Consider the following 26,365-nt stretch of genomic DNA (forward strand, 5'->3'; position numbering starts at 1 on the left):
GCGACGGCCTCGGCGCTGTAGCTGGCGTTTGTCTGACGTGAATCCATACTCACGCCTCGGCCCTTCCATTCGCGCTCTTGTTGGTTCCTCTAGCCTATCCGTACAGGCTCAGCTCCCCAAGCTCAGACCGACTCACCAACAGCCTCGTACCCTCCAATCAAATAGAGAAAATCTCCCACTCCATGAAGGCCGCCCGACCTCGGCAGCCCCGTCACGCGGTCGTTGCACTGCTTCCTCTCCTGGTGCAGTCTTCTCTCGCACATGGAGATGGACACGACACTGGCAGCGCCAACGGTACCGCCCTTGTCGCCGACAAAAGTCATCACCCGCCAACCTACTTTGCTCATCCACACCATGTTCGCCTCATATACGCCCACATCTTCTTCATGCTGCTCGCCTGGGTCTTGATTCTCCCCGCCGGTACGTGTGCAACCTCGCCCCTGCAAACCGGGCCACACCAACGTCGTCCTCGATATGCTCATGAACCTGCCTCCCTCAGTTGCCATGTTGTCGCTGGCAAAGTCTCGTTACACCCTTGTGTCGCGGCTCTGCTTTCTGGCAGTCAACGCTCTGGGGCTTGTGCTGGGGATCGTCTATGACGCCAGGACTCCCGACCTGTACCCGAATAGCGCCCACGGCAAGATCGGCTGGGTTGTCACTTGGGCCGTCTCCGCCCAAGCTCTGGTGAACTTGGTGAGCCGGGCTTCCAGCGCTGTTGCAAATCGCCCCTCCAGGTCGTTGAGCGAGACGCTGGCCTTCATTCCCGCATCTCCAGACCCTGTCGACACCCGTCACCGATTGTCCGACAACAGCGGCCAGGGCACCGAGCCCCATACAGAGTCGCTGCGCAGTCAATCAGTTTCCACTCTGGGCAACGGCTTTGAAGATGACGACGACAACGAATGCCCGCCCCTGAGTAGTCTTGACAAGGAGTATAGCCGAGACGATGACGATGACGAGCCGGCGACGGGCCCCCTATCGTTTTCCGGCTCGGCGACCTCCCTGTCTGCCAGGGCGGCCAAGTTGATCTCTACGAGAGCGTGGAGATATCTCGACCTCTGTTACCAAGTCATCGATCGCCTCATTCTCCCCCTTGGGTTTGTCGCTCTGACTACTGGCGTTGCCACGTTTGGTCGACTGTTTGTGAGTTCCGAGTCCCCGTCCGCTTTGCTGGGCGGTTCAGGTGACGGACGGTCTGGCTAACCTGTAACCTTGCCTTGTTGATAGGAGGGCCAGGCGATATTCAGCGGACTGGCGCATTGGATCAAAGGCGGCGTGTTTTTCTGGCTGGGTCTCTTCACTCTGGGTCGCTGGACCGGAAGCTTTGGTGAGCTTGGTTGGGCCTGGAACCTGCGACCGCGGCCGAGCCAGCGGATGTGGCGCCCTTCGGCCGAGTTGGTCGAGAGCGCCCTCATCTTCGTTTACGGCTCCACAAACATCTTTCTCGAGCATCTCGGCAACTGGGGTGGCGCGTGGAGCTCCCAGGATCTTGAGCACGCCGCCATTACCGTCTTGTTCATCGGCGGTGGTTTGGTGAGCACCAGCTGAACAGGTAAAGTAAAGCATCAACGGCCGCGTGCTGACTGGGAGCAATGCAGTGCGGCATGCTCGTCGAGTCGACCAGAATCCGTCATCTGCTCAACACCGCCGTGTCCGACGCCACGCCCGAAAACGCATTGTCCGACGAGGAGCGGCAGCGACAGAATGCCCCCGCAACGTACGAGCTGTCTCTGAACCCGATTCCCGCTCTCGTCATCCTCTTGTTGGGCATCATGATGGGTTCTCACCAGCAGTCGACCATGATCTCGACCATGGTCCACAAGCAGTGGGGGAATCTCCTATTGGGCGCTTCCTTGGCCCGAGGCCTGACCTACGTGCTCATGTTCTTGCGCCCCCCAAAGTCCGCTCTGCCGTCCCGGCCGCCGACTGAGCTTCTGGCCTCGTTTGGGCTCATCGCCGGCGGCATCGTATTCATGGCCAGTGTAAGCATGACCAGCCACACGCGATCCCTGCGTCTCCCTCGTGCCCAAGCAGCTTCTAATGAACCGCAGAGCTCCGACACCGTCGCTGGAATGATCCACTACGAGCTAGATGCCATGTTCATCTTAATTATTACCATGGGCCTGGTAGGCACGTTGATGGCATGGGAGGTCATCGTGCTTGCCATCAAAGGGTGGGCCACTCGCAGGGAATGGCGTGTTAGATACCGAGCCCTCTCGTAAGGGGCGTTGCCGGGCATATGACGATCCGGAATCGGTGAGTGCTGACAGCAAGGCGTTCACAGCTGGAGCTGCCGGGCCTCCCCAATGCTTTGATGCTGCTGCACCTTGGGCTGTGCGGATGGTCCTGCCCAAATTTGTCTTTGCTCCCAGCTCCAATGTTTCTTTTCTTTCTTTCAGGATACCCTTCGCGGAAAGAAATTTGTGCCTGGTATGACGCGCAATTACACAAGCTTTTATTCGAGCGAGGAAGCTGTGGAGTAGCATCCAGCAGTGGCAGATAGTTTTAAGATAGACTAGGCCGGAGGCGAACAAAACAATAGGGGAATGACAAGCTAATGGAATTGATGCGCATCGAAGCTTGCAGCCACGCAAAGCTCAAGAGCAGGCTGCTAGCCCAGATGCTAGTGAGCCACAAGTGGCAGCCACTTGCAGGTTTGACCGCAACAGTCTGGCTGGGATGTTGTAACAACTGGTTTCCGTCCTTGTTGCTGTGACTCCTACTCTCTCCTTACCACATCTTCGCTGGCCTGAGCTAAGCAGAATGTCAGATGGTTGTGTCTGGAGTAGCCTGTGTCTCCCATCCACAGCCCGCCGCACGTGCGGGCGAGTGCGGGCCGGGTAACAGCGCGGCGAGAACCGGAGTTGCTAGAGCCCCATCTCTTTCCTGGCAGCCTCCGCAGGGTTTGTCGATTGATGATTTGCGGTAGGAATGGTGGAATTTTGGCGGGCCAGCGCGCAAAGCGCGCATCCGTGGATTGCTGGCCGTGGGTCAAGTGCTACTTTTGCTCTGCGCAAGGTGCGCGACGACTCTCTTCTGGTCTTGGGTTGAGAATTGAGCGGCACCCTGGCGGAGAGAATGGACCAGGAAGGAGACGGAATCGAGCTTGAAGTCTTCGGCATTGCGAACCTTGTCGAGGTCTTCGGAAAGCTCGTGCGTGGCTCGCTCCAGGTAGTAGGACGAAAAGTCCGCCTCGGCGCCATCGTCGCGGCCGGATGCCGAAGGCATGGCTATGATGTGACGTTGGAAGGGGGGGGGGTTGTTCTTGTTTTGTCTCCCCTGCTGTATTTTCCCCGGACACTTGGCCGAGCAATGGTGTCTTCTGTACACTGCACGGACTGGGACTGCGCCCAGCTTTCTTCTTCCTCTACTCCGCTTATGTAATTAAAAAAAACCGACAATTTTCTCTTAGACTTGGACCTAGTCTTGAGGTACTTACTTGATCGCCGTAGCAGTTTCCCAACCACAACAACTTGGCGTCGTGTCTACTCCGTAGGGCGCATTGAGCTGGATGGTTTGTGCAATTTTGGGAGATGCAGTAGAGAGAGCTTGAACCTAGCCAACTGTCCATCTTCATCGCGGGTATCTATCAAGGTTACACGCAAAGCAAGTGGCCGGCGGCGTGGCTGAACCTTGGCCGGACTGCCAATCTGGAGGCGAGGGCATTGCGTTGTGCTACAAGTCACACAGCAGAAGCGAGGTTTTCCAGCTCTATTTTTTCTAAGCAAAAACTTTCCATTTCAAAAGGCACTGAGGGTGGCCCGTCGGCAGACACGCGTCTTGTACGGCTGTTTAGAAACGGTCCAGAAGAAGTTTATGCAGGCGAGACCTCTATGCGAAGGTACTGTACCTATAGGTAGGCAGGTAGGCACAGGTAGGCAGGTAGGCAGGTAGGCAGGTAGGCAAGTAGGCAAGTGCTCCAGGCACATCCCAACTTGCAGTAGGCATGTAATTACAGTATATATATGATATATTTACCATATACGTATACGATACTGTACATTACTGTAGAAACTCGTTAAATAGGCCAGGCCTTGGCGGTGGGGAGCCCCATGAATTAGTGGGTCTAAACACCATCCGTCCTCCCATGAAAACCCTCGTTGGATGTCCCCGCCCTTGTCGATCGCCAAGACTCGGCCTAGGTATTTAACGATGATTTCAAGAGGCACGTGCGTTTATATCCTGAACCAAATTCCATCGACAACGTGTACGTACCAGATCTTAACATGACAATGTCTTGCCACCCTGCCTTGAAACCAAAACCTCGGCCAAGTTGTGTGCGACGAGCACGGAATCGTCTTGACAGGCGGCAAGCCCCGAAACCCAAATCGCTCGCTGGGTGGAAACCCGCTTCTCGATGGCGCACGTAGCATCATCACTCTGGACAGACCTCGGCGGCGTCGCTGCATGTACATACGCGCACGGCGCGCTCATCTCAGAGACCTGTGTCGCTCTTCGCTTCTCTGGAGCTAACCTTCATTCAGCAGCCAGGTGCTGTCCCCAAGCATCATGAGCGCAACTGCCACCCACCGCCTTCGTCCCCGTGCTATTCATCACGCTCTATCGGGACAAAGCCGAGGCAGCGACGACAGTACAGTACGCGTGTTGGAAACCGTAAATGCGTCGTCGGCCCATTGACAAGCGGACGGGTCGACCGTCTTACGTCGTAAAGCAGCGTCACAGTCCATGTCATAGTCGACAGTCGACGACGTTTCTGGCCCCTCCGGCTGCGTCGACGGCAAGCCACTGAACATCGGAGAGACCAGCAGGGTTGAGGCCAGCGCAAGTGCCGATCCACTCGAAACCCAACATGCACCCCAGTGCAACATCCAAGAGACGTGTGGTCCTGAGACTGAGCACCGACTCCAGCTGCCCGGGCTTTGTGCAATTGCTAACGCTGCCGCCTCGAAGGAGAGAGGCGCAGCCGTAAAGGCAGTCCCGAGTCTCAAGCTCGTCATGAGACGTGTGATGAGCCCTGGCGGAATATCGACAACAATCGCGGCTAAACGTCGTGATGGCTCCAGCTCAGAGGCTTGGGGTTACAGGAGGAGAGAGGGGCGGTGGCTATGATGGCTCGATAACAACCGAACTGGCGGTGGAGACCGATTCACCAGGGACAGGGAGGAGGAGTTGCCCCCTTCGACCGGCAGTTCACTCGGCTGCCTCATGCCTACTGGGAAAAAGCCATGACTTGTTGCAGGCCGTTTCGTCGTTGCGTGTTGAGCTTGGGGTATATAAGAGGCTGCCTACAACCCTCCCTCCCTTCTATGCTCTCCTCCACGGTTCCCAGCAGACACCCGCCATTCCTTTCCTCTTCAATTCAACAACAAGAACATCACTACCTACAGACTGTTCGACATGCAGTTCAAGGCCCTTCTCATCAACTTTGCCGTCGCCGTCGCGGCACAGGACCTGTCTGGCCTCCCTGCCTGCTCGGCGGCCTGCTTCCAGAGAAACTTTGGCAACTCAGGCTGTGCGGACAGGAACGACTTTGCCTGCCTGTGCCAGTACGGGTAGCCCGTCGCCCCTCGTCCCCATCTCACATCCCCAGTAGCCTTCACGTCTTTTGCCCCGGCGGCTGTCTATGCCTGTGCTGACATAGCGCCGCAGGGCCAAGACCTCCTTCACTCGATCCATCATGGCCTGTGTCCTCCGAGCATGCGAGGGCGATGACATGTACGTTACCTGCTGCCGCGTTCCCGTTGACCTCCTCATCCACCGTATTCGAGGAGGAATCAGACGAACGCGGCCGAGGCCCTCCCTGAAGTCCACAGTCACTGATCAGACGGGAAACAGCACCAAATCCCAACAGTGGGCGATTGGGAAGTGCAGCGCCGCCGGCTATCCCCTCTAGCTCAGGCCGGTGACGAGTGTAACGACTGTCGTTGTAGACTGTCGTTGAACCCCAGCCACAAATATCTAGGGTAACGCTTTCCGCAAATAGCCTATCTAGTCGTCTCCTACTTCTGGTCGGTCAACGAACAGGAGCATCTATAGCAGGGGGTTCCATGGAACTTAGCATCATGCGTCACTACTTCTGCTGCTCGTTTTGCCCTTCTTGGCATTTGACCTAGGCCATGTCGCTGCTTGATCAAGCAGCCTGGGCAACATGTGTCCGAGCTCTCTCCAGTGGTACTTTCGCGTGGTCCGTCATCGTTCCGTCATCATCTCCCATTGTATTCACGGACCATCGACTGGCTGGCCGGAAGGCCATCCACAGCTCCTACACCAGATGAGACCCAGGCACGACGACACGTAGAGAAAGCTCACACAGTACATATACCCCAGATACTCTTATTACCTAGCTATACTTGCGGTCGTAGTTGTCACTGACACATCATCAATCATCGACCGAGTACTGGGTGGCATTCGCTTCTCACATGCAAAGTGCTGTCGTTGGCACCGACTGAAATATTTTTCAAAATACTACGACAAGGCACCCGTGGGCGCAATGCGATGTTGAGTCAAGATGTGTTAACCTCACAAAGATCTATCCGTCAAGAACTGACAGCTATTGTGAGACAACGCCAAACGCTTCTAGCCCCTCCACCCCTTCTCTCCTGCAGAAGCCAGTTCGTTTCGACGTCTCAGCTCTGGACACGCTCGCAAGAAACAAAGGCAAATTGCACCATCCCTCTCTTTCGTCTCACTAGGCATGGCCAATAGCGGAAACAACAACAGCAACAGTACATATATTGACAATCAGCTCCCCTGAATCTTGCCACACTCGTTTAGTGAGATACGTATTGGAACACTGCTGAGACCTCGGGCAGACCAAACTCTTGCCTCAGCAGTAAATCCTGAATAGGCTGCAGCCCGTTGTTGGCAAAATGATTCCATGTGCTGGTATCTCCATAAAGCATGGCCGGCGCCTTGAGTACCTGCCTTCCGTCAGGCTTACACCTCTTGCACTTGAAGGTCTCGTGCGTATCGCTTCTGGTGTCGGGTCGATACTGAAAGAGCTCGCGCAGGCTGTCCAATGAGAAGTGACGCTCGACATCCTCGGCAGAATCGACCACGCAAGACGACAGGCTCTGCTTGTGGGACTGACGTTGGAATATCTTCTCCTCTATTGTTCCCGTCGCGATAAAGCGGTAGACGAAGCAGTCCTTCTTCTGGCCGTCTCGCCACACCCGAGCCAAGGCTTGCTGATCAGCGGCCGGGTTCCAGTCCGGGTCAAAGAGAACCAGTCGGTTGGCCCCAATGAGGTTGATGCCACAGCCACCAGCTTTGCTGCTGAGTAGGAAGACAAACTCGTCACCGTCGGGATCGTTGAACCGATCAACAAGCTTCTGTCGCTTGTTCACGTTCATGGTACCGTCGAGCCTAAGGCAGCCGTACTGGCGAGACCTGCACAGGCGCTCGAAAAGATCTAGCGTTGACGTATAGTTGCTGATGAGAACAATCTTGTCGTTGGTGTCCTGATGGATTCGCACGAGCATGCGGTCTAGGACTCGCATCTTGCCCGAATACTCGGGGTTTACCTCGCGATCCCGTCCCCTTGCCTCCTTGGGGACGTACTGGGGAGGGTAGCAACCTTCCGAGCCGGGAAGGTCATCGGTGAGAGTCAAAAGATCGGGGTGATTGCAAAGCTTTTTTAGAAGGTTGATTGCTTTCAAAGGCTGACTGCCCTTGCCGCGGAGCAGTGCTTGGATATCTGGGCTGGTGATGAAGTAATTATACAGGCCCAGCTGGAAGGGTGCGAGACTGCAGAAGACAACGTGCTCGTACTTGACAGGCAGGTACTTGGATAGAATGTCGTTGGTCCGTCGAATGAGGAACTTGTTGACAACGCCGAGGAGCTCTGCAGTGCATTCGTCTCCCCGCTTGCGATCCGCCTCGGAAGCATCTGCGTCACGTCCGCGCAGTATGGGGATTTCAAACCGCTTGCGGAACTCGAGCCGTGATCCTAGGAGGTCTGGGTTGGCGAAGCTAGTTAGCGAGAAGTATTCGGTCAAGTCGTTCTGAATGGGCGTTCCCGTGAGGATGACCCGCCTCGACACGTTAAGACCGTTGAGGGCGCTGAACGTGTTGCTGTCCGAGTTTTTAAGACGGTGACCCTCGTCACAGAATAAGAGTCCGATTTTTGTGTGCTTGAGTTCTTCCACGTTGAGACGTAGCGTCTCGTAAGAAACGATGATGACGGGCCGTGTGACGGCTCGGCCAGACGCAATTGCCCATTGGCGAAGCTGTCGCGTCAAATCCTCTTTGGAGGCCTTTCCGTCGATGGTGAATGGCGTGATGGCGTTAGCACCAAGCCATTTGATAAGTTCGTTGGCCCAGTTCTTGACCAAACTGGCCGGACACACCACGATGGCCTTTTGTATGGTCGGCTTGCCGGCATCGGGAGATTGTTTGAGCAAGGTCCACATGAGAGTGATGCACTGCAGTGTCTTGCCTAGGCCCATCTCGTCGGCCATGATGCATCCGTTGGCCTTTTCTTCAATCAGGCCGGTGACGCAGCGGTACATGAACTTGACACCCTCTACTTGATGTGGGCGCAGGGTTTTTGCCAGCTTGGGATCGAGGACAACAGGCACCCGGGGATGATCCTCACTGACAGTTTTCTTGATACCAAGAATCTCAGCCAGACTTTTGTGGACGAGTGGTGCGTCGATCTTCTGGAGAGGCCCGGCGTCGGTGCCTTGCTCGGCCTGTACCTGCGCTGATTCCTTGCGCTTCTCATCGATAGTTGGGTCGTAGAGGACAATTGCAAATTCGCCACTCGGGTCGTGCAAGGGCCTGGGTGCGAAGACGGCCCCTCTTCTGAGGCCGAGCGTTGGAGGCGGGCGACTCGGGTCGTAGATGGAGGTGCTCTTGTCCTTGAGCGGCACAGAAAAGGCCTTTCTAAAAACAGTGGCCTTGTCCTTGACACTAAACACAGGAAACCTGTTGGCATCACGTGTGGCGAGCGCCAAGCGGTCCTCGTTGGAGTATGCCTTGTCTGCATCAGCGTCGACATCCGCGCCTTTGTAGTCAACCCTTCTCCGCTTTCTGGCTGGTCGATCTGTAGCGGGAGTATGAGAAGCGGCTCCTGGACATTTGAATGGTCTGTGAAGTCGACTGATCGACTCGGGAATTTGCGTGCGACGGCCTGGTCTATTTGCTCTACTAGCGCCGGGAGTCGACGTAGAGGAACGGCTAGAATGAGCGGCTATCAGTTTTGAAAGGACGCAGAATCGGGTGAGTTTCCGAGCTTCGACTCACGATGGCAACATGAGGGATTTTCAGATGGTTATTGAGTCTCCGTAGCAGCCTCAAGAGCGGGACCAAGGATTGACTGGCGGACGGGGCCGGGATCGCAGTGAAGTTGGGATGTGCACGAGTGGCGATGGCTACTTTGTTTGGTCGACCAGCCCTCCGCGTCTTGACACGCGATGCATATCGCGAGAGCACGTGACCAATGGATAAACCTTGTACAAGCAATGTCTCTCTATATTCACCCCTCTACAGTAAGCAAGGGGAGGGGGTGCGTAATGTCCACCCCTTTCCCCAGCCGAGCTGTGTTGTCAGGCCGCCCTGCTTTATCAGTTCCTATCAAGCGCTCCGGCAGGCGCGCTGATGTGGTAATAACCTGTTAAACATAATGCAGCGCTACGTCGTCATTCGATCGCGAAGTGCTCTCGTCAAGTGAAGAAGCCATCGCGTCTTTTCTTCCCGTATTTTCTTCCCGTCTTGTCGGCGCTGGGCGGTCTCTCTTGCGCCGCGTCTCCCCCGACATCTTTTCGCAGTCTGCAGGCTGAAAGGGTGCGATACGATCTCTCATTCCTATTGCTCCAACCTCTTTTTTGCGGGGGAGTTTCAAGCATTCCCTTGAAAACCGTTCTATTGCGAGGTTCAGTTCGCTTCGCTTTGCTAATTATCTTCGGCTCAGCACTGCATTTGTCAACGTTGATGCCACCGATCGACCGACCAAACGCACGACGAGTCGCCGCCGCCGCCATCCTAGCTTTGCTCGATCCCACCTGGCGCCTTTGCGACGCTCGAAGCCTGCCTGGTTGAGCGCTGTCACGATGTCTGCCCGCCCGGCAACTCCGGCGTCCCCTAGGAACGTCAAGGTCAAGTCGCCGTCTCCGGGGACCCCAATGTTCGGCTGCGGTATGTGCCCCCATACTTCCCAACTCATGTTCATGTCCTCCTCTGATTAATGGACTGCGCTCTAGAGCATGTACAGCTCCTACTTTCACAAGGGCAAGAAGTCATGAACAGCTCGATAGCTCACTACAAGATGATACTACGAGGCATCTTTGATGCGACTCCCATCGTGCCCCAGACGTCGACGAATCAGGAGGGGCGGCCCGTCACGTCCTTGACGAGCAACTATCTTTGCCTTCAATGTCCGACCACGGTTTCGGAAGAGGATCGCTTGAGGCACGGGACGAAGAAATCGCACCGCTTCTGTATGTCGTGCAATAACGCCAGCCCCCCTCGGGCAATACAATTACCAGGAGGAGAAGGCTGTCTCGCTGACGCATTTGCAGACGTGGATTCTCGAAGCGGCTCCCTCTATTGTCAAATCTGTGATGACTTGGTATGGGACCCGACTCTCGAGGAGCTTAGAGTGCGCAAGATAGGGACCGGATCGTTTTCAGGTTTGCACAGCTGGCCCCATACCCTTCGAACCCAAGCCACTGACAGTGACTTGATTGCAGGTCGCAAGAGGAAACACGACGAGCTCTTCACGGACTCGATCAAAGACGATCCCCGCTACATCAGCTCCAACACCACAGCAGCCTCGTGCCGGGCAACAAATGGCCTGCGGGGCATCTACAACGCAGGAGCAACTTGCTATCAGAACGTTGTTCTCCAGAGCTTCCTGCACAACCCTCTACTCCGTAACTTCTACCTCAGCGATGGGCATCAAAGTAACGAATGCAGCGTTCAGCACTGCCTCAGCTGTGCCATGGATGACATGTTCCAAGACTTTTATGCCTTGGAGAATACCAACGGTTACACGGCAGCCAACATTCTCTCTGGCTTTTGGATATCGGAGAAGAAGGCCTTTGAGAACCTAGTCACGACAAAGGAACAGGATGCGCACGAGTTCTTCCAGTTCTTGGCCGAGGAACTCCACGAGCGCAATGGCGACGGCAAAAGACCCGAGATTGGCAGCGAGCACAGCTGCAACTGCATTATCCACCAAACATTTTATGGCAAAATGCAAACCACGACGACGTGCCAGAACTGCAAGGGCACGACGCATGCGGTCCAGTCTTTTCTGGACCTTAGCCTTGGCTTGGACAACCTGGCGCAGAAGCGAGCCAAGAAGACAGGCCAGAAGAGGCCGGCCCTGACGCTGACCGACTGTCTGGACGAGGAATACGTTAGGTTTGACAAGTGCGAGTACCGCTGCCACGCTTGTGCCTCGGCGCAACAAGCGAAGAGGTACACCAGCATCAAGCGTTTGCCCAACGTCTTGTCCATACAGCTCAAGGTAATAACTTTCCTCACTATCTCCAGACTTTCATCGTCCCATGCACTAACATGGCTTTGGCAGCGCTTTGAGTACAAGCAGGGAAGACACGACCGAGCAGCGTCAAAAATCGACAATGTGGTCCAATTTCCTCTCCAGCTCAACATGCTTCCTTACACAAACCGCGTTCGTAGTCGCGACAGCCGCGAGAACCTGGAGCTGGAAAGGTCCTGCACGTACGATCTGCTAAGCGTGGTGGTCCACGTTGGAGAGATTGAAACGGGGCATTACGTGTCATACTGTCGCGTTGGCGATCAGGTAAGCGTTGAAGTTGCTCGAGCACCTGAACTTGAAGATGCTCCTGGCAGCTCCCTTACTAACAATGTGTGTCTCTTGCAGTGGTTCAAGTTCAACGATCACAAGGTCGAATTGGCGAGTGTATCAGAGGTGCTTGGCGCCCAAGCCTATTTGCTGTTCTACATCATCCGGTCCCTGGCTTAGGGTCAGTCTTTTCTTGAACAGAGGGTTTAAAAGCGATCGGGTGGGAAGGCGTGCATGAAGCATTCAAAAGGCGTCAAAGAGCGAAGGAATGCATTCAGGGTCAGGCAACGGGTTGCGTCCGGCGTCACGGAGCCTAAATAACGAATCGTTGGAACCGATTCTCAAGTTAAACAAAAGCTCTTGCCGCGTCGCTTGTTCGTGGGCCGTAACCGTCAAAGTTTTCCTTCCTTGTAGACGCCTGCGGCCATCCTGCGGCCCCAGAAGGGGGGTACTTGAGCTTTGGGCTTTCTTTGGGCTTCCTTTGTCTGGTTTCCTTGGGACTTGCCTTACCACGTGGCACTCGATTTGGCCCCCCGCCTCGGCCTCAGAAGCGCTCCTGCCGCCACGCCCATGATGAGCTTTCAAAGTTGGCGTAACAATAAAACTCGTTGCTGAGCCCTCTTGCGTGCTTGGGCTCGAACGTGGTGGTCTGGACGCCAAGGGGCTGGTAGAGTTTGGTAACGAGGTGCTCCATCCTCTCGCCCGTGCACACAATGACGCGCGGACGGGGAAGCTCGCTGCTTTCTGCCTTTAGGAGCCACCGGACTGTCATCGCCGCTGTTGAAGATGACCACTGTGTCAGTCTTCGAATCCGAGGAAGAAGAGCATTACTTCAAGCGGTGGGAAGGTTCGACGAGGCACCTTTTGTCTGGCAGTCTTGACTTAAGAAAGGAGGGTCGCATATCACCCGATCCAGAATGCCCTTGAGCTCGTCTGCGTGTACACCAGGTTGTAATTAGTACTTGGCCACTCGGTTCGGAAGCCAGCAGTGTCTGCTGTCGAGGGGGTGATGCGAGAACAAAGAGGATGCGGTTGCTCACCCGGCAGCTTCAAGGGTTGCTTATAGTCGTAAAAGACAAACTCGGGAAAGACGTTGAACCGCTGGTCGTGCTCCAGAAGGACTAGGCGTGGCCGTTCGCTCTCCTGGCATGTCCGCTGTGTATCGGGAAACGTGGCTTAGGTAAGTTGAAGGATATTCTTGCTAAGATTTGGGGTTCATGGGAGGCTGGCTCACCAAGATGTTGCGGAGCGCCACGAAGACACTCGGGGCCGAAACGACCCCAATCACCGTCCTGCTTGTCGAGCCGTGCAGCAACTGGGTGCCCAAGACGTGCGCCACCTCATCCGAGTACTGTTCCGACCATCGGGGCAGGCGTCGAGAGTCCCGAGTCAGCACCTAAACCGGCTCGCCACAAGCAATGGGACTCTCGCGTAGGGGGTGTGTCCTGGCGCCTAGAGGCCTCGAGGCACTGCTCCTGACGCAAAACCTGCTGAGCGCTGGCTTACCCAAAACTGGGACTCATTCCAGTCCTCGGTGAAAGCCTCCATCGACAGGGGCCCTTGAGCCTCAGCCTTGGCCTGCAGCTTTTCAAACCTGGCCCGATGCGCATCCTTTTCAGCGTTAAACTCGGTCAATGCGGCCAGGGCGTGAGATGAGAGGGTTCTGCCAGGTCTCATTCATCAGTCAATCTGGAAGAATGGAGCGGAGGTCCAGATATCTGACATTGGCTCGTCGTCGCTGTCGACCATGATGACAATATGTCTTTCTCTGTGGTTTCTCTGCAATTCCTTGCAGCGCTGCCTGAGGTTCTCACGTGGAAAGGTTGGACCTTGGACCGTGGGTTGGCTGTTGTCTTTTAGCACCGGGTGGATCAATTACCGGACCAAAATCGGGCGGCACGGAGAATTACGCCCCCTCCAACGAGACGACAAACATGCTCAAGCCCCCTGGGGTTCATTGGGCATCCTGCCAAAGGCCTACTCACGAGAGGACATATCATAAATTCCTTCTGTTTGCGGGATATGAGGCAAAAGAGCAATTGGTTGGCTGCTGTTGTGATTCGCAAATCTAATCTAGGGCCTCGCTTCAACATGGAAGTCCCCCTTTCATCGACTACTGTACATAGTCCGCAGGTCCGCCTGTCATAGCCACGGACACTCCCTGCATCGACGCCTGGCCCGAGTCCGGCTGTCATCCTACAGCTCGTCCAGCACATGGATATACTTCTTGTCCTCCCTCTTTTCCTTCTCCGTTGCCGGCGGTAGGTCGTAGTAGTTTGAGCTGCGGAATCCTTGCTATGGTCATGGTCAGCAAACATGCCCCAGTTCGCTTTCGCTCCGTTACTACTTACCAAGTAGTGGTAGGTAAACTGAGCGATATCACCAGGCTCAATGCCCAAGTCCTTGAGCGTCTTGGCGTCCCGATCAATGACCTGGTCCATAAACTCCCGCTCAACCTCATCCGCGGACAGCGTGTGCCACCACAGCACGCGATTGAGGAGCCCGGCTATTGGCTTGAGAAGCGTCTTGGGCACATTCAGATGCCGTCGCTTCTTGAAGATCTCCTTGTCTACCATGGCAGCGATCTGCGCCATGCTATACTCCTTGGGCCCGTATAGCTCAAATGTCTGGCCCACGGTGGACTCATCGTATAGCATCTTCTCCAGAGCCGCACCCACGTCAATGGACTGCAGTGATTAAAATTATCAGCTAGAGCCGCGCGCCGGGCTGGGCCAGTTGTCTCACGTGTACGGGCCAAAATTTTTCCTGCATGTTGTTTGCCGTAAACAGATTCAGTACGGATGCTAGTTTAAGCAGCAGATTATCCTCGAATCCAAACATTGGCGCCGGCCGGACCAGAGTTGTTTCGGGGTAGATGCGTCGAGCAACTTGCTCGCCTCGGCCCTAAAAGATACGAGAATGATTAGACGAGGTGTGATACATCTGAAGGCGGCCAGATGTACCTTGGTGGCGTAGAACTCGGATTTGGAATCGGGATTGGCACTGTGTGAAGAGACGTGTATATATCGGTCGACGTCGTACTTTGCGACAGCCTCGACGACCCGCTCTGTTCCCTCAACATGCACTTCCTCGAGAGAAAAGTTCCTGGTCGAGTTTAGTATTGCCTCTCGGTGGTCAAAGGCGCCGCACGACCGTACTTGGTAGGGTACTCTCGTCCAATCAAGTTGTAGACGGCGTCTGAGTGCCGAACGCTTGCCTCGATGGAAGGGGTATTGCGTAGATCGAATTCCTGTACCCATGTTATTGAACTCGCTCTGCTCCTAACGTTCCGACTTTCGTACCACGAAGACGACGCGACCGAGGTCTCCAGTAACTTTCAGGTGACGCTTGGCCATCTCCTCGCGGAACGGAACAACCACGGTGCATCCCTGACGAGCTACCAAAGTCGCGTCAGTCTACAAAGATGACCTCGTGTGCAGACGCAGGACATACCCAACCGATTGACGATGTACCGGCCTAACTGGCCCGTCGCGCCGAATACTGTTACCGTGTGGCCTGCGAATCCCGTCAGCGTCGGTTGGCTGTGCTCTAATCGGCGGTCGCACCTCCGAGAGATGACCTGAACAGGGACAGACATCAGCAACAAGCTTGGTGATCAGTTGGGCGTGCAGACTTACCGGCCGCCCTCAACACGAATGATGGGCTTGCCCGTCCTAGTAATAGATATGTCGGACAGCTGGCGTTTGGCCACGGCGTTGAAGGCGACAGTGCGGGCGGACCGCGCAGCAGCTAGGAGGGAAGCCATCTTTGCAGCTGGAAGTCAGAGTTGCGCAAGCTGGTTCGAATCCCACCCGAATGGGGGCTCTTTGATTATGCCGTCTCTAGAGGCTCCGTGGTTCAGCTTGGCCCCTCGGATGAGCGTCGGTTGTACGAAGGCGCGCACAGCTCGGCGGCTAGCGCTTCAAGTCACGTGCTTCATTGGGTGAGCTGCACACTTTATGAAGTTGGCCTAGGCTCCTTATGTAATGGAGCCCGTGAACTCATCCGTCACGGCGGAAGGAGCTACGGCAGGTATATGTACTTCTTACCTCAGTACCTAGGTACCTAAGGTAGGTAATTGCTACCGCGCCAGCAGGCTGCTAGACACCTGCGTCAACGAGTTCGGACAGCCCTTTGCTCCAGCTTCCTCCATACTCCATCACAGCCACGGCATTCTCCAGCTCACCCCGCAACCCAACGACGAGCCTCACAGCCCCTTGAACTCGCGTTCGACCAAGGGCCAGTTGAGGTGACCCCCGCGCACTCCAAAAGGAGCCTCTCCCGGTCGCGCACGGCAGAAATCCCCGAGTTTCCTAGCCTTCTATTTGCCGGGACCTCACCATGATGAACGTCGATTCGATTTCCGATTTCCTGGCAGAGCAGCGGGACCAGGCCCCGGAAGAGCTCCAGCCCCTCTTCCTTGACTTTGAGAATTTCTGGGAGCGCAAGCTTTGGCATCAGCTCACGGATGCCTTGGTTCAGTTCTTCAGTCACCCTGACAGCGCCCCCCAGCGCTTGTCCTTCTACAAGGTCTTCATTCTCAAGTTCGCCGACAAAATCAATCAATTGAAGCTGGTGGATCTGGCATTGAAGGCTGCCACTCAGTGTAAAGGTATGGCCCTGAAGCGGCTTCCGTAACACTGCCCATGGACGATGCTAAGGCGTCCCCAAGACGATCAAGAGCGCTTGGCCTTCTTGCAATCGGTGGTGAAGAAGGTCGACAAAGAGAACTCCCAGGATGCCCTTGTGTTCGCCTCGGTGGCTGTGGCGCGGGTCAAGCTGAACTTGAACGAGCTCGACGATGCCAGGAAGGATCTCGACGCAGCCGAGCGGATACTCGACTCTTTTGACTCTGTCGAGACGATTGTCCATGCGGCCTTTTATGATGCCAATGCAAGCTACTATCAGGTTTGCCCTACCTTTCTTCTTCCTCTTCCTTTCGAGAGTTGGTACGGGCCTAACTCTCGACTCCTAGCGCAAGATGGACTTTGCAAACTACTATCGCACTGCTCTGCTATACCTCGCTTGCATCGATTTGACGTCCCTCTCCGCCGAAGAGCGCCACCGAAGAGCCTACTATCTGAGCGTGGCCGCTCTGGTATCGAACAGCATCTACAACTTTGGCGAGTTGCTCCTGCATCCCATTCTCGATGCCCTGGCTCAGAGCAACGAGGATGCTTGGCTTCGAGAGCTGCTGTTTGCCTACAACCGTGGCGACCTCGCTGCCTACGACGTGCTCTCCGAAAACATCTCCTCCAACAAGCTCCTCAACGAGCACTCTACTCATCTCCGGCAAAAGATCTACCTTGCCGCCCTCACAGAAGCCGTCTTCCGCCGGCCACCACATGACCGAACCATGACATTTGCGACTATTGCGCAGGAAACCAAAGTTCGGGCTGAAGAGATTGAGCATCTCATCATGAAGGCCCTGAGTCTGGGCCTCTTGCGTGGGACAATCGACCAGGTAGACGAGATTGCGCGCATTACGTGGGTGCAGCCAAAGGTACTGGACATGAAGCAGATTGGCAATATGCGACAACGGCTACTCGACTGGGATTCGAATGTCAACCAGCTCGGCAACTGGATCGAGGCTGCCGGCAAGGACGTATGGGCGGCATGAGACGGCGGCTGGTGGACCGGGTGGACCGGACGGTCAATGTTGCTGCGGACATGGGATTGGAGGACAAGCTTGCGAGGCATGTATAGACAGGCGACGCTACGTTGATATGGATGCGTTCATGGATGAACAGGGTTACCTTTCACAACGAGGTCCGGCCATTATTTGACCGGCTTTTTGTGACAGAACTCTGGTCGGTCCAGTGACAGAGACACACACCCACGACTGGCTTCCCGGGAGGAGAAAGGCGAGGCAATGGAGTGAATCGGGGAAATAGGAGGTCCTACGAGATGGCGAACGGCCCACTTAAGTAAATGTGGATGTGGCCGTACAGGCGTGCAAGTGAACACGACTCCAAAGGACAGCAGTATAAAGGTGAATATTACCGTTTGCTCAAGACGATAGAATCGCAACTTTTACGGCGATTAATTGCATTACAATAACCACGAGCTACATGCTTGCCTGCCTGCCTGCTCGACTGCCTGCTTAATGGACTGCCCGACCGTCTGCCGGCACGCCCACTTACGGCCTCCATTGGTTACTTGCCCGGCTGCTGCCTCCGCCCCTCTACTAGGTAGGTAGTTTATGTCGTAACCGCCTTCTTATTATCGTACCCGGCTCAAGGGCGATTACGAGGCGAGGCGTTGGTGCGCTAAGTAATGTAGCTGGATGGGGATTTGTACTCGAGCAAAGACCTACCTACCTAGTAATACTCATAAGCTTGGCCCGTCTCGTGAAAAGGATATGTACAAGAAAAGGCGTGGCTCGTTGTATAGCATCGTCAAACTCCAAGCAGGTATGCTGCCAAGCCCAAGCATATCCTCGTCGCCGGCCCCATTTGGTCCCGTCACCGCCTCCTCTCAGCGTGCGATGCCGGGCATGATGTACCTTTGTCCCCTAGAAGAAGACTGCCAGCCCGAGAAAGCAGGCCATGGCTGCCAGGTCTGACGCATACTTGGTAGGTCCAAGAGCCTCGGAAGCGGACGCGGATGCAGAGCTCGACGCCCGGCCGCCATTGCCCGAGTTTGGGTTTTCGACTCCTCCCGAGTCGTAGAGGAAGGAAGCCGCGGTGACCTCACTGGCAAAAGACGTGTTGATGCCAAAGGCAATCCAAGCAAGGAGCCCGTCGCTTACGCTGTCGCCCAGGAGAGCGTACTGCATGAGAGGATCCACGCCGTCCGCGTCGGCTTCCTGGCTGAGAATCATGTCCTCGGCATTGGTGGTGAGGGCTTGCTCGTTGCTGCGATAGGGCTCAAGCAGCTCCACGCCGGAGATGAGGCTCTGGTCGAAGAAGGCCTGGCCGACGTGGCTGGCGTACGTCTCGTAGCCCAGAGTCTGGTTTTGATACAGGGTCGCGTTGGCATGGACCATGACGTGGATGTGCGTCGTGCGTCCACCGTAATGGCCTGGAAACAGCGACTCAAAGGAGACTACTCCCTCCGAGTTGGTTTCCTGGATGCCGCGGAGAAAGGTTGCGCTGAGGTTGGGCTGGTCGGCCGCGTTGCCGTTGCCGTTGGCCACGACGCCAGAGTAGACACCGGTCGAGTTGCAGTGCCAGATCTCGACGTAGACGTTGGGAACGGGCTTGCACGTGTCCACGTCGATGACCTGGTAATCCAAGACGATGTCGATGCCTTTTTGCCCGTCGACGACGTTGCGACGCACATGCTCTCCCGAGACGTCTAGACGAACCGACACCTAGTCAGATGGAGAGTAGAGACGGACAGGACGGCCTTGGAAGAGACGAGGGCTTTGAAGGCTTTCAACTTACAGTAAGGGCCCTCGGTTACCTCGGGAGCCAGGACGCAAGAGTTATTGCCGGAGAAGAGGGTGGCCAAGTCCGTGTTCTGTGAGTAGCCAAGCTCGGTTTGGTTGTGCGATTTTCCAAGGACAGTCTCGGCATCCCGCTTGTCGAGCAAGCCTCGTTTGAAGCGGGCCTCTTGCGCCAGGCTTGATCGCCGAGCGGCATTCCTGGCATCGACGCCGCGAGCTCTGAGCGACTCGGCGCAATGAGCAAGAGAGGTGCTTCGGACCGAGTTGAGAAAGGAGCGGCGCTCTGCCATTTCCTGGCTAGCATCGTGATTTGGATGCGCCACGACAGCGCTTAGGAGCAGCGCTACGCTCCAAGTTGTGGACGCAACCATCTTGTCGAAGCGAGTGCCGCGAGGGTCCTTGAGTGCTTTCCGAGCTGCAACTGTGTGACGGAGATGGTGAACAAGAGTATCGGATAATAGGAGAGGCGTTCAAGGCCCCTGTCTAGGCCAGGATGCAAATGTGGTCGTCGGGTCGGCTCAAGGCTTCATTATCTATCCCGTCTGCTCCGACGCTTTGGGATGGGCCATGGTGGTGCTTCAGGCCCCCAGACGCCAGGCGTGCGGGAGGACCCGTGAGGCCTCGTCATCCTGTCCCAGTCCTTGGCAGAGGCACAGTCGCCGAGAATCTTTGATTCGTCAGCATCCCATCACAGGCCGGACGGAGGAGCTGGGACCTGGGCAGGGCGGGCTCGGGGCTGAGGGTGGCTGTTCAGTGTTCACTGTGTTTGGCTTGGTGTATAATCGATACCCATGCTTTCCTGCCCGCAGACGAAGAGAACGAGACGGCGGCGGTAAAAGACATGGGGCAATGGAAGACGCGCAGCCTCTCGCCTACGTCCTTCCTACGAGGTAAGTGCCCCCGCGCTGGGGAGTTGATGGAGTCGCTTGGGGCTTCGGCTTCTCCCACCCCCACATGCCGGGGCCGGCCGATCAGACGCAAAGCCCGGAGTACGTAGATGATGGGCTCCTGTCCTCATCGGTCGATAGGTAGCTTGATCCACTAGCATCCAAAGGCGGCCAACGGCATGCATGTGCTGGAAATGGAAAACCAAGGCTGATCGAGTGCCATTGCACCCGATTGGACACGTCTAGTCCCGTTACGGACAACGCGTGGTTGTCGACGTCAGCCCATCATGCCAAGGCGACCAAGCGTGACGCTCTTGGCCGAGACGCCACTACCGAGGACATACCGAGCTAAGGCGTCAACAGGCACGGCGAAGAAATAGAGAGAACGTCGTTCTGCAATGAGCAGTAGCCACCACTACCCTCGTCTGGGGCCTGCCTAGCAGACGGCATTCAGCGGGACGAGAGGCCAGAAGCTCACTGCGATGTGTACAGACAATGGCCTTGCTGGCCAGGAGCTGAGCCGGCAAAGGAGATGGAACAACGAAATCGTACCAGTCACTCCACCCTCCCTCTCTACTGCAGGCGGCCGTTCCTTGACCGAAGACCGTTGCTCGTCTCCTCTTCTCGCACTGAGCCAGCCATCTTCTTCTTCTTCTTCTTCTCCTCTTCCCTGTTCCCCTACTTGGAGACAGTCCCCAGGACATTGATCATGCCTACGAGCCAGGCAGGCCACCACAGGCACCAGACGACCACGGCCGTATGCATCCCCCATACGTTCCACCCAAAGCTCGCTCCGCTCAGTACATCCGCGACGCGCACGCCCCAGAGCTGCGCCGCCGTGTATACGACGACGGGGGGTGCCACGGCGCTCAGTAGCCCTGCCAGGCAATACCTGGCAGCGATGCTGCGCGTCGGTTGGACAAAGGTCAAGGGTGAGGCCAGCAGTCCGATGAGAAACGCCAGCGAAAAGTTGAGCGTGGCGAGTGTGGCTAGTGTTATGCCCAGGATGAGCAATGAGAAGGATTTGGTGAGTTGAAAGTGCTGTGCTGTTGGTGCAGAAACGGCTGCGATTAGCTGCGAGGCAACGGGTGGTAAGGCAGCCGAGGCTATTGAGAAAACGGTGAATGCGGGAGAGAGCATCTATCAAGAAGATATCGTAAGCACAGTCAAGAACCGAGACACTGGGAAGATGCCCCTGCCCAGATGCAAACACTACAGGGCGACTTACACTGGCGGGCAGTCTGTTGAAGACGAAAAGGAGCACAATCGAGACGGCTTGGCACCCGGCCACGACGCCAAGCGGGAGGGCAAGGTCCCGCTCAACGGTCGATGGCGGTGGACGCGTGGCTTCGCCTTGTCCCGCTGTTTTGTATGAGTCTCCCTTCGATTTGGCTGGGGCAGCCTGGTTTTGCTGGGGCTCTTGTGCCGCGGACTGACCACTTTTGACCCAGAGAAAGATGGCCATGATGGTGAAGTTGGCCGAGAGCAGCATGGCGCTGGGCAAGTAGGTGCCGATGCTAACAAATCGGTCTCTCTGCATCAGCAGGTAAAAGAAGAAGCTCTGGTGCAGATGTTCCAGCAGGTTGTTCAGGCTCCTAAAGGTCCCTTCGACCACTCTGCCCATGGCCATCTCGTCGTGCCAGCCTTGGCCGTAGGGCTGCAGCGTCACCGAGTCGACATGGTACGGGATGAAGCTGCTATGCGGACCTGCTGAATTGCCGAGCCCCTGGTTTAGCATACCTCTGAGCATCGTCTTCAGCCGGTCCAGGTACCCCCCTGCATGATGCTTCATGTCCTGGATGGCCGTCTGGATGCCCATCTGGCCCCCGGCAATATTGACAATGGAGTTAATGAGGTCAAGATTAGGCAGTTGCCCGTTTGTACCGTCGTACACGATATGGATGCCGTCGAATGGCTGCTCCAAGGGATAATCGATGGCAACGGCGCCCTGTAGTGCTCCGGACTTTAACGGGAGCGAAGCAACGGTGCTCGGATCGTGAGCATCGTGGTACGCATCGACCCAGGCTTGTGTGCCAGTCCTGCTGTCTGGGGGCACCAAGAGGATAATGTCCTTGGACCAAAGAGACCAGCCTGTCCAGGCTTATCAGCACTCTGCAGACGATGGGGTGGGTGCCATGCAAGACGCCGAATCCAACTTACGCTTGAAGTAACGGGCCAGCGTCAAGGCCAAGGCCAAGCCATTGCGATTCAGCGCCCCCTCGATGCTCGTCCACGCTGCGACGAGAACAATCGCCTCGGTGGCATCCCCACGTGGGGCTTGCAGTATTCCGTATACGTTTTCGCCGGTGAACTCTTCCCCCGCGGAGTGATAGGTGTAGTTCTGTCGTCCGACCTTGATGCCCACGCCCTTCATGACAGTCTCTAGCTTATCGTTGATTCTGTGGCTTCTCCGTTAGCATAGGGTACCCAGCGGTCGTGGGGCTGGTTCCGATACTCACGCGTAATTGCTCTGGCTTGCCAAGTTGTCCACTTCGTGGCGATAGGCTCGAAAGACGTTCTGCTCGCTTCCTCCGAAGTATGTGTGTACCTGACCGGGCAGAAGCGCATTCTCCGAAATGTACGTGCGCCGTGAGTATTCGTCCAGTGGCAGCAGCAGAAGCCAGATGACGCCAACGGCGATGCACATCAGGGATAGGTAGGGGGGGAGCTTGAGGATCCGGGGATCGCGCCGCAAAGAGAGCGCCGAGGCTAGAGAAAGGTACACGTTAGCAGTAGATCTGGACGGCATGGAATAGTGATGAGAGCCAGGGGCGTACATAGCAGTCGCGACATGGCGGCTGGCTGGCGCAACGAAATGCGCGTCGATGGTGGAAGTGTCGCAACGCAATACAAACATACATGGATCCTGGGGGACTTAAAGGGAGGGAGTACGGTTATGGCACTCCCTGGAGCTCGACAGCGTGATTGCCAGACCCACTGGGGTCCGTCCTACCTACCCTATAGGGTGACGTTGAAAAGTAAGGCATCAATCAATGGCGTCAGCGTCGTGGTTTGGCTGGGCGCCATCTCCCCTATATTAACATCAGAAACGTTTACAGCGGCTACTATTTTACCCGGTAGGCAGTAAATTAATATTATAGTGGCACTGGAGAGCATACTGGGCCGAGTGTTACTTACCCTACTACCACTGCCGACGGCTAGACAACTAAACTGAACGCTGTCATGGACGGCTTTGACGATACCCCAGGCTGAAACTACATCGGAGGGGGGCATACCCGAGCGGTCCAAGGAGTGAACTGTCGAGAGAAAGGGCCCAAAAAAGTAAATTGCCTCGGCAGACATCGCCCAGCCTTACCGCCATCCAATACATTGCACCTGGGCGCTTCACATCTAATGCAGCAGCCGCCGTTGTTACACAGCATGCCTACAGACTGTAATCACACACAAATAACGAGACGTAAATCCACACAGCAGTAGCGGCGACCGCTCAGGGTCCGAGACGCTGGGACCCCCCCACGAGTTCTGTTGCCACACTGCCTCCCGTACGATTGCTAGAAGGCAACACCCCAAACCGGCCGTACGTCTTCTGATCGATGCTAACGTAGTGCGGCAGAATTACCAGCAGGTTAAGGCGCGTCTCGACCCAGCGCAGAGCCCATTCTGGGGGTGCAAGGAACTTGACATAGCCAAGTCCACCTGTTACCGAGACCGGTAAGTGGTTGCTTCGAACAGGATGTATCAGGGGGATGGGGCAGCGGCGAAGGACGTACATATGTACCCGACGGCTGCACCGCATAAATGCCCAAGTAGGCTCGTGTTTGGTACCAAGGCGGCCACCACAATGATCATGAGTAGCGGTGTTGTCCAAGTCGGGATGTGGTACGTGGCAATAACCAGGTGGGGGTTCGATCTGTACGTTCGAATCGCCTCCATTCCCAGTAAAAGGAATACCCAAACGCTGCAGAGGTATTGAACATCAGTCCCGACGTCCATGCCAACAGCGCGCTCGACAGGGCACGCCTCACCTTGCTCCGACGACTGCATTATTGCTGCGGAGGATACCACGTTCGATGACGAGGTATAGAATCGCAGGAAGTGTCGTCAAAGCTGGCAGTCAAGTCAGCGAGCTGTGGGACAAGGAAGGGCCGGCCGGTGTCATCCTTACGCCCAAAGAACAGGGAAAGCGTAGGCAGTGTTCCGTGTTCGCTCTCGAACCTCTCCATCAAAGGCGTCAGTGCGACCACATTGAGAGCAGCATGGATGAGATTCAGGTGAACTAGGGGAAAGGTCGAAAGTCGGTATGCTGAGCCAAGTTTGTCAGCGCGGCCTCGATGCCGAGTACGTGGCAATGGTTATTTCTACGTGCTTACCCGTGGTAAAAGAGACTTTGTCGGGAATCAAGGCGCCCCAGCCCTTGATGTCCCAGATCGACGGCAGGCTCACGGCCCAGAAGATGATAATGACGAGTATGATTGCTCGAGTGAAGAGCGGCAGTCGGAAAATGTAGGATCGAGCTCGAAGGGTGCTGAATCCCCGGACACCGCGCATCGCGGCTTGCGTGACACTGTGCGAAACCTCGGGGGACGCCCCGGAAGATGAGATTTCTGGTAGTGAAGCCTGCTTGAACCTGTGCGGAAGCTCCTCAACCAGGCCTCGCTTCGCCCTGTCGCGGCTGGTGAACGCTGCGCATCCTGATGGGCGTGTTATGCCAGGGGATCGTTCACGGGCCCGGCGGACTCAGCGGCTGGAACTAGCCAGATAGACCTGCCGGCCCCCGAGACGCCGCTATCGGCACGTGACCCAGGATTGTACGTATATCCAGCCCGTAGCCACGCCGCAGCTCGTGCGTCGCCCCACTACATTTGCTCAGAGCGCGGGTGCACGAACCAGGTATGGAGTAATTATTTCGCAATTCGCATACAAACTAGATGAGGCAAGGACAAGCAGTCGGGTGTGTGGCCGGCAGACAGTTAGTTAATGGAGCAGGCAGTCGGGCAGGCAGTCACTACTTCCCACGTCACTGAGTGTTACGGGCTAAAAAGAAAGAGTGATGCTTCAAGACTTTATCAGTAGGCATTGACACCAGTAGCAGCCAACACGGCAAGCCATAAGCACCAATTTATTTATGCAAACAGTCACGCAACCCCGTTCTTTAAATCCCCTCGCGCACGCGAAGGTCACTTTGCAACTCATAATGCATGCAATGAGTGGCTCGCAATGCAATCTGATTGCCAAGTGCTACACGCCAGCAAATGGCGCGCAGTCGCGATGCTGAGATGCCTGTGCTTGAGATGCGTATTGAGAGACGTCCGTGGGCTGTTGTATGTGTCGAATACACTTATCTGCTGTACTCCGTAGTTCATGGGGACTCTCTTGAGTCTTTAGAAGTTTAGAGGCCTGTATCCGTCCGTACCTGCCCCTCTTTACGGTACCCCTCGGCGCCGGCTGTCAACGTTCCGCGGCTCTTCCCCACCCATTTGCCGCAACCCGGACATCCTCACATCTACCCTCGAGCAAGTCTTCGCGGAGTGCGCTTGACAAGCATCCATCTAGCTGCGCGACCATGGCGGCCTGCATCTTCTGTCGCATCATCAAGGGTAAGCCCACGTCGCCGTGTCTTCCCGCCGAGTGTCCGTTGCTGCTGACCCCGTCCTCTCATCCCTCCTCTTGCAGGCGATATCCCCTGCATGAAGCTCTTCGAGAGCGACAAGACGCTCGCTTTCCTTGACATTGGCCCCCTCAGCAAGGGCCACGCTGTGCGTTTCCTAACGTCCAAGCCTCATCCGCCAGAGTGTACGCGCACAATGCTTGCTCACCATCGTTCCCGCATACAGCTCGTCATCCCCAAGCACCACGGCGCCAAGCTGACCGATATCCCCGACGATCACTTGTCCGAGATTCTGGTACGAGAGCCCTCTTGATCCCAACTCCGGGCCCTGACCGCTGTCGCCGCTTACACCTGCCCATCTTTTCCTCTGGTCCAGCCCACTCTCAAGAAGCTCGTCACGGCCACCGGCGCCTCCGAGTACAACATCCTGCAGAATAACGGCACTATAGCCCACCAGCAAGTTCACCATGTGAGTGGCCCAATGCAAACTTGTCGTCCCTTGTCAACAAAGCCTGACTGAGATTCCCTCCCCTCTCCCCTCCTTGCCTCCGCCTCAGGTGCACTTTCACATGGTAAGCTTGTCCCGTTTCCGAGCTGCCAACTCTCATTTCTCACGCGAGGTGCCTCCGTCAGATCCCCAAGCCAAACGAGACAGAGGGCTTGGGCATTCAATGGCCTGCCACGACTGGCGACATGAACGAGCTCAAGGCACTCTGCGAAGATATCAAGTCCAAGATGTAGGCTTGTGCCTCATCTGCTCCACTGGCTCGTCCTTCGAGGACCGC

General features: G+C 56.0%; 12 protein-coding genes across 12 annotated transcripts; 5 read left to right on the top strand and 7 right to left on the bottom strand.

Moving 5' to 3' along the window:
• Positions 1-386: 386 nt before the first annotated feature.
• On the top strand, positions 387-2,222 carry HRG_09101 (uncharacterized protein; the record flags this gene model as incomplete). Its single annotated transcript, XM_044867572.1, has 6 exons — positions 387-420; positions 500-839; positions 921-1,143; positions 1,228-1,533; positions 1,599-1,982; positions 2,052-2,222. The coding sequence occupies 6 exons, from the start codon at positions 387-389 to the stop codon at positions 2,220-2,222; spliced, it is 1,458 nt and encodes a 485-aa protein (XP_044717593.1).
• Positions 2,223-2,991: 769 nt separating this feature from the next.
• HRG_09102 (ribosome-assembly protein 3 domain-containing protein) lies at positions 2,992-3,228 on the bottom strand (the record flags this gene model as incomplete). The annotated part of the gene is made up of 1 exon (XM_044867573.1): positions 2,992-3,228. One exon carries the CDS (start codon positions 3,226-3,228, stop codon positions 2,992-2,994), a length of 237 nt encoding a protein of 78 aa, XP_044717594.1.
• Positions 3,229-5,358: 2,130 nt separating this feature from the next.
• Positions 5,359-5,854, top strand: HRG_09103 (CFEM domain-containing protein; the record flags this gene model as incomplete). The annotated part of the gene is made up of 2 exons (XM_044867574.1): positions 5,359-5,513; positions 5,611-5,854. 2 exons carry the CDS (start codon positions 5,359-5,361, stop codon positions 5,852-5,854), a joined length of 399 nt encoding a protein of 132 aa, XP_044717595.1.
• An 877-nt stretch (positions 5,855-6,731) lies between these two features.
• Positions 6,732-9,218, bottom strand: HRG_09104 (type III restriction enzyme, res subunit domain-containing protein; the record flags this gene model as incomplete). Its single annotated transcript, XM_044867575.1, has 3 exons — positions 6,732-7,421; positions 7,485-8,994; positions 9,208-9,218. 3 exons carry the CDS (start codon positions 9,216-9,218, stop codon positions 6,732-6,734), a joined length of 2,211 nt encoding a protein of 736 aa, XP_044717596.1.
• Positions 9,219-10,013: 795 nt separating this feature from the next.
• Positions 10,014-11,914, top strand: HRG_09105 (ubiquitin carboxyl-terminal hydrolase domain-containing protein; the record flags this gene model as incomplete). The annotated part of the gene is made up of 6 exons (XM_044867576.1): positions 10,014-10,098; positions 10,164-10,400; positions 10,482-10,592; positions 10,653-11,434; positions 11,498-11,731; positions 11,813-11,914. The coding sequence occupies 6 exons, from the start codon at positions 10,014-10,016 to the stop codon at positions 11,912-11,914; spliced, it is 1,551 nt and encodes a 516-aa protein (XP_044717597.1).
• A 364-nt stretch (positions 11,915-12,278) lies between these two features.
• On the bottom strand, positions 12,279-13,483 carry HRG_09106 (putative N6-adenine methyltransferase domain-containing protein; the record flags this gene model as incomplete). Its single annotated transcript, XM_044867577.1, has 6 exons — positions 12,279-12,511; positions 12,596-12,667; positions 12,775-12,889; positions 12,969-13,085; positions 13,241-13,397; positions 13,458-13,483. 6 exons carry the CDS (start codon positions 13,481-13,483, stop codon positions 12,279-12,281), a joined length of 720 nt encoding a protein of 239 aa, XP_044717598.1.
• Positions 13,484-13,930: 447 nt separating this feature from the next.
• HRG_09107 (nmrA-like family domain-containing protein) lies at positions 13,931-15,500 on the bottom strand (the record flags this gene model as incomplete). Its single annotated transcript, XM_044867578.1, has 9 exons — positions 13,931-14,029; positions 14,086-14,421; positions 14,480-14,638; positions 14,698-14,839; positions 14,893-14,984; positions 15,037-15,131; positions 15,188-15,250; positions 15,301-15,314; positions 15,373-15,500. The coding sequence occupies 9 exons, from the start codon at positions 15,498-15,500 to the stop codon at positions 13,931-13,933; spliced, it is 1,128 nt and encodes a 375-aa protein (XP_044717599.1).
• Positions 15,501-16,075: 575 nt separating this feature from the next.
• Positions 16,076-17,354, top strand: HRG_09108 (PCI domain-containing protein; the record flags this gene model as incomplete). Its single annotated transcript, XM_044867579.1, has 3 exons — positions 16,076-16,346; positions 16,407-16,642; positions 16,710-17,354. The coding sequence occupies 3 exons, from the start codon at positions 16,076-16,078 to the stop codon at positions 17,352-17,354; spliced, it is 1,152 nt and encodes a 383-aa protein (XP_044717600.1).
• Positions 17,355-18,248: 894 nt separating this feature from the next.
• Positions 18,249-19,495, bottom strand: HRG_09109 (dioxygenase domain-containing protein; the record flags this gene model as incomplete). The annotated part of the gene is made up of 2 exons (XM_044867580.1): positions 18,249-19,033; positions 19,123-19,495. 2 exons carry the CDS (start codon positions 19,493-19,495, stop codon positions 18,249-18,251), a joined length of 1,158 nt encoding a protein of 385 aa, XP_044717601.1.
• A 1,194-nt stretch (positions 19,496-20,689) lies between these two features.
• Positions 20,690-22,804, bottom strand: HRG_09110 (gaa1-like, GPI transamidase component domain-containing protein; the record flags this gene model as incomplete). The annotated part of the gene is made up of 6 exons (XM_044867581.1): positions 20,690-21,151; positions 21,240-21,403; positions 21,449-22,102; positions 22,172-22,416; positions 22,471-22,720; positions 22,789-22,804. The coding sequence occupies 6 exons, from the start codon at positions 22,802-22,804 to the stop codon at positions 20,690-20,692; spliced, it is 1,791 nt and encodes a 596-aa protein (XP_044717602.1).
• Positions 22,805-23,459: 655 nt separating this feature from the next.
• HRG_09111 (rhomboid family domain-containing protein) lies at positions 23,460-24,520 on the bottom strand (the record flags this gene model as incomplete). The annotated part of the gene is made up of 5 exons (XM_044867582.1): positions 23,460-23,668; positions 23,743-23,930; positions 23,998-24,079; positions 24,138-24,275; positions 24,343-24,520. The coding sequence occupies 5 exons, from the start codon at positions 24,518-24,520 to the stop codon at positions 23,460-23,462; spliced, it is 795 nt and encodes a 264-aa protein (XP_044717603.1).
• A 1,015-nt stretch (positions 24,521-25,535) lies between these two features.
• On the top strand, positions 25,536-26,321 carry HRG_09112 (HIT domain-containing protein; the record flags this gene model as incomplete). Its single annotated transcript, XM_044867583.1, has 6 exons — positions 25,536-25,569; positions 25,646-25,728; positions 25,807-25,875; positions 25,957-26,049; positions 26,138-26,152; positions 26,214-26,321. 6 exons carry the CDS (start codon positions 25,536-25,538, stop codon positions 26,319-26,321), a joined length of 402 nt encoding a protein of 133 aa, XP_044717604.1.
• Positions 26,322-26,365: the final 44 nt, after the last annotated feature.

The sequence above is a fragment of the Hirsutella rhossiliensis genome (assembly GCF_020360975.1).
Source record: "Hirsutella rhossiliensis strain HR02 chromosome Unknown scaffold00011, whole genome shotgun sequence".
NCBI classification, from domain to species: Eukaryota; Fungi; Ascomycota; class Sordariomycetes; order Hypocreales; family Ophiocordycipitaceae; genus Hirsutella; species Hirsutella rhossiliensis.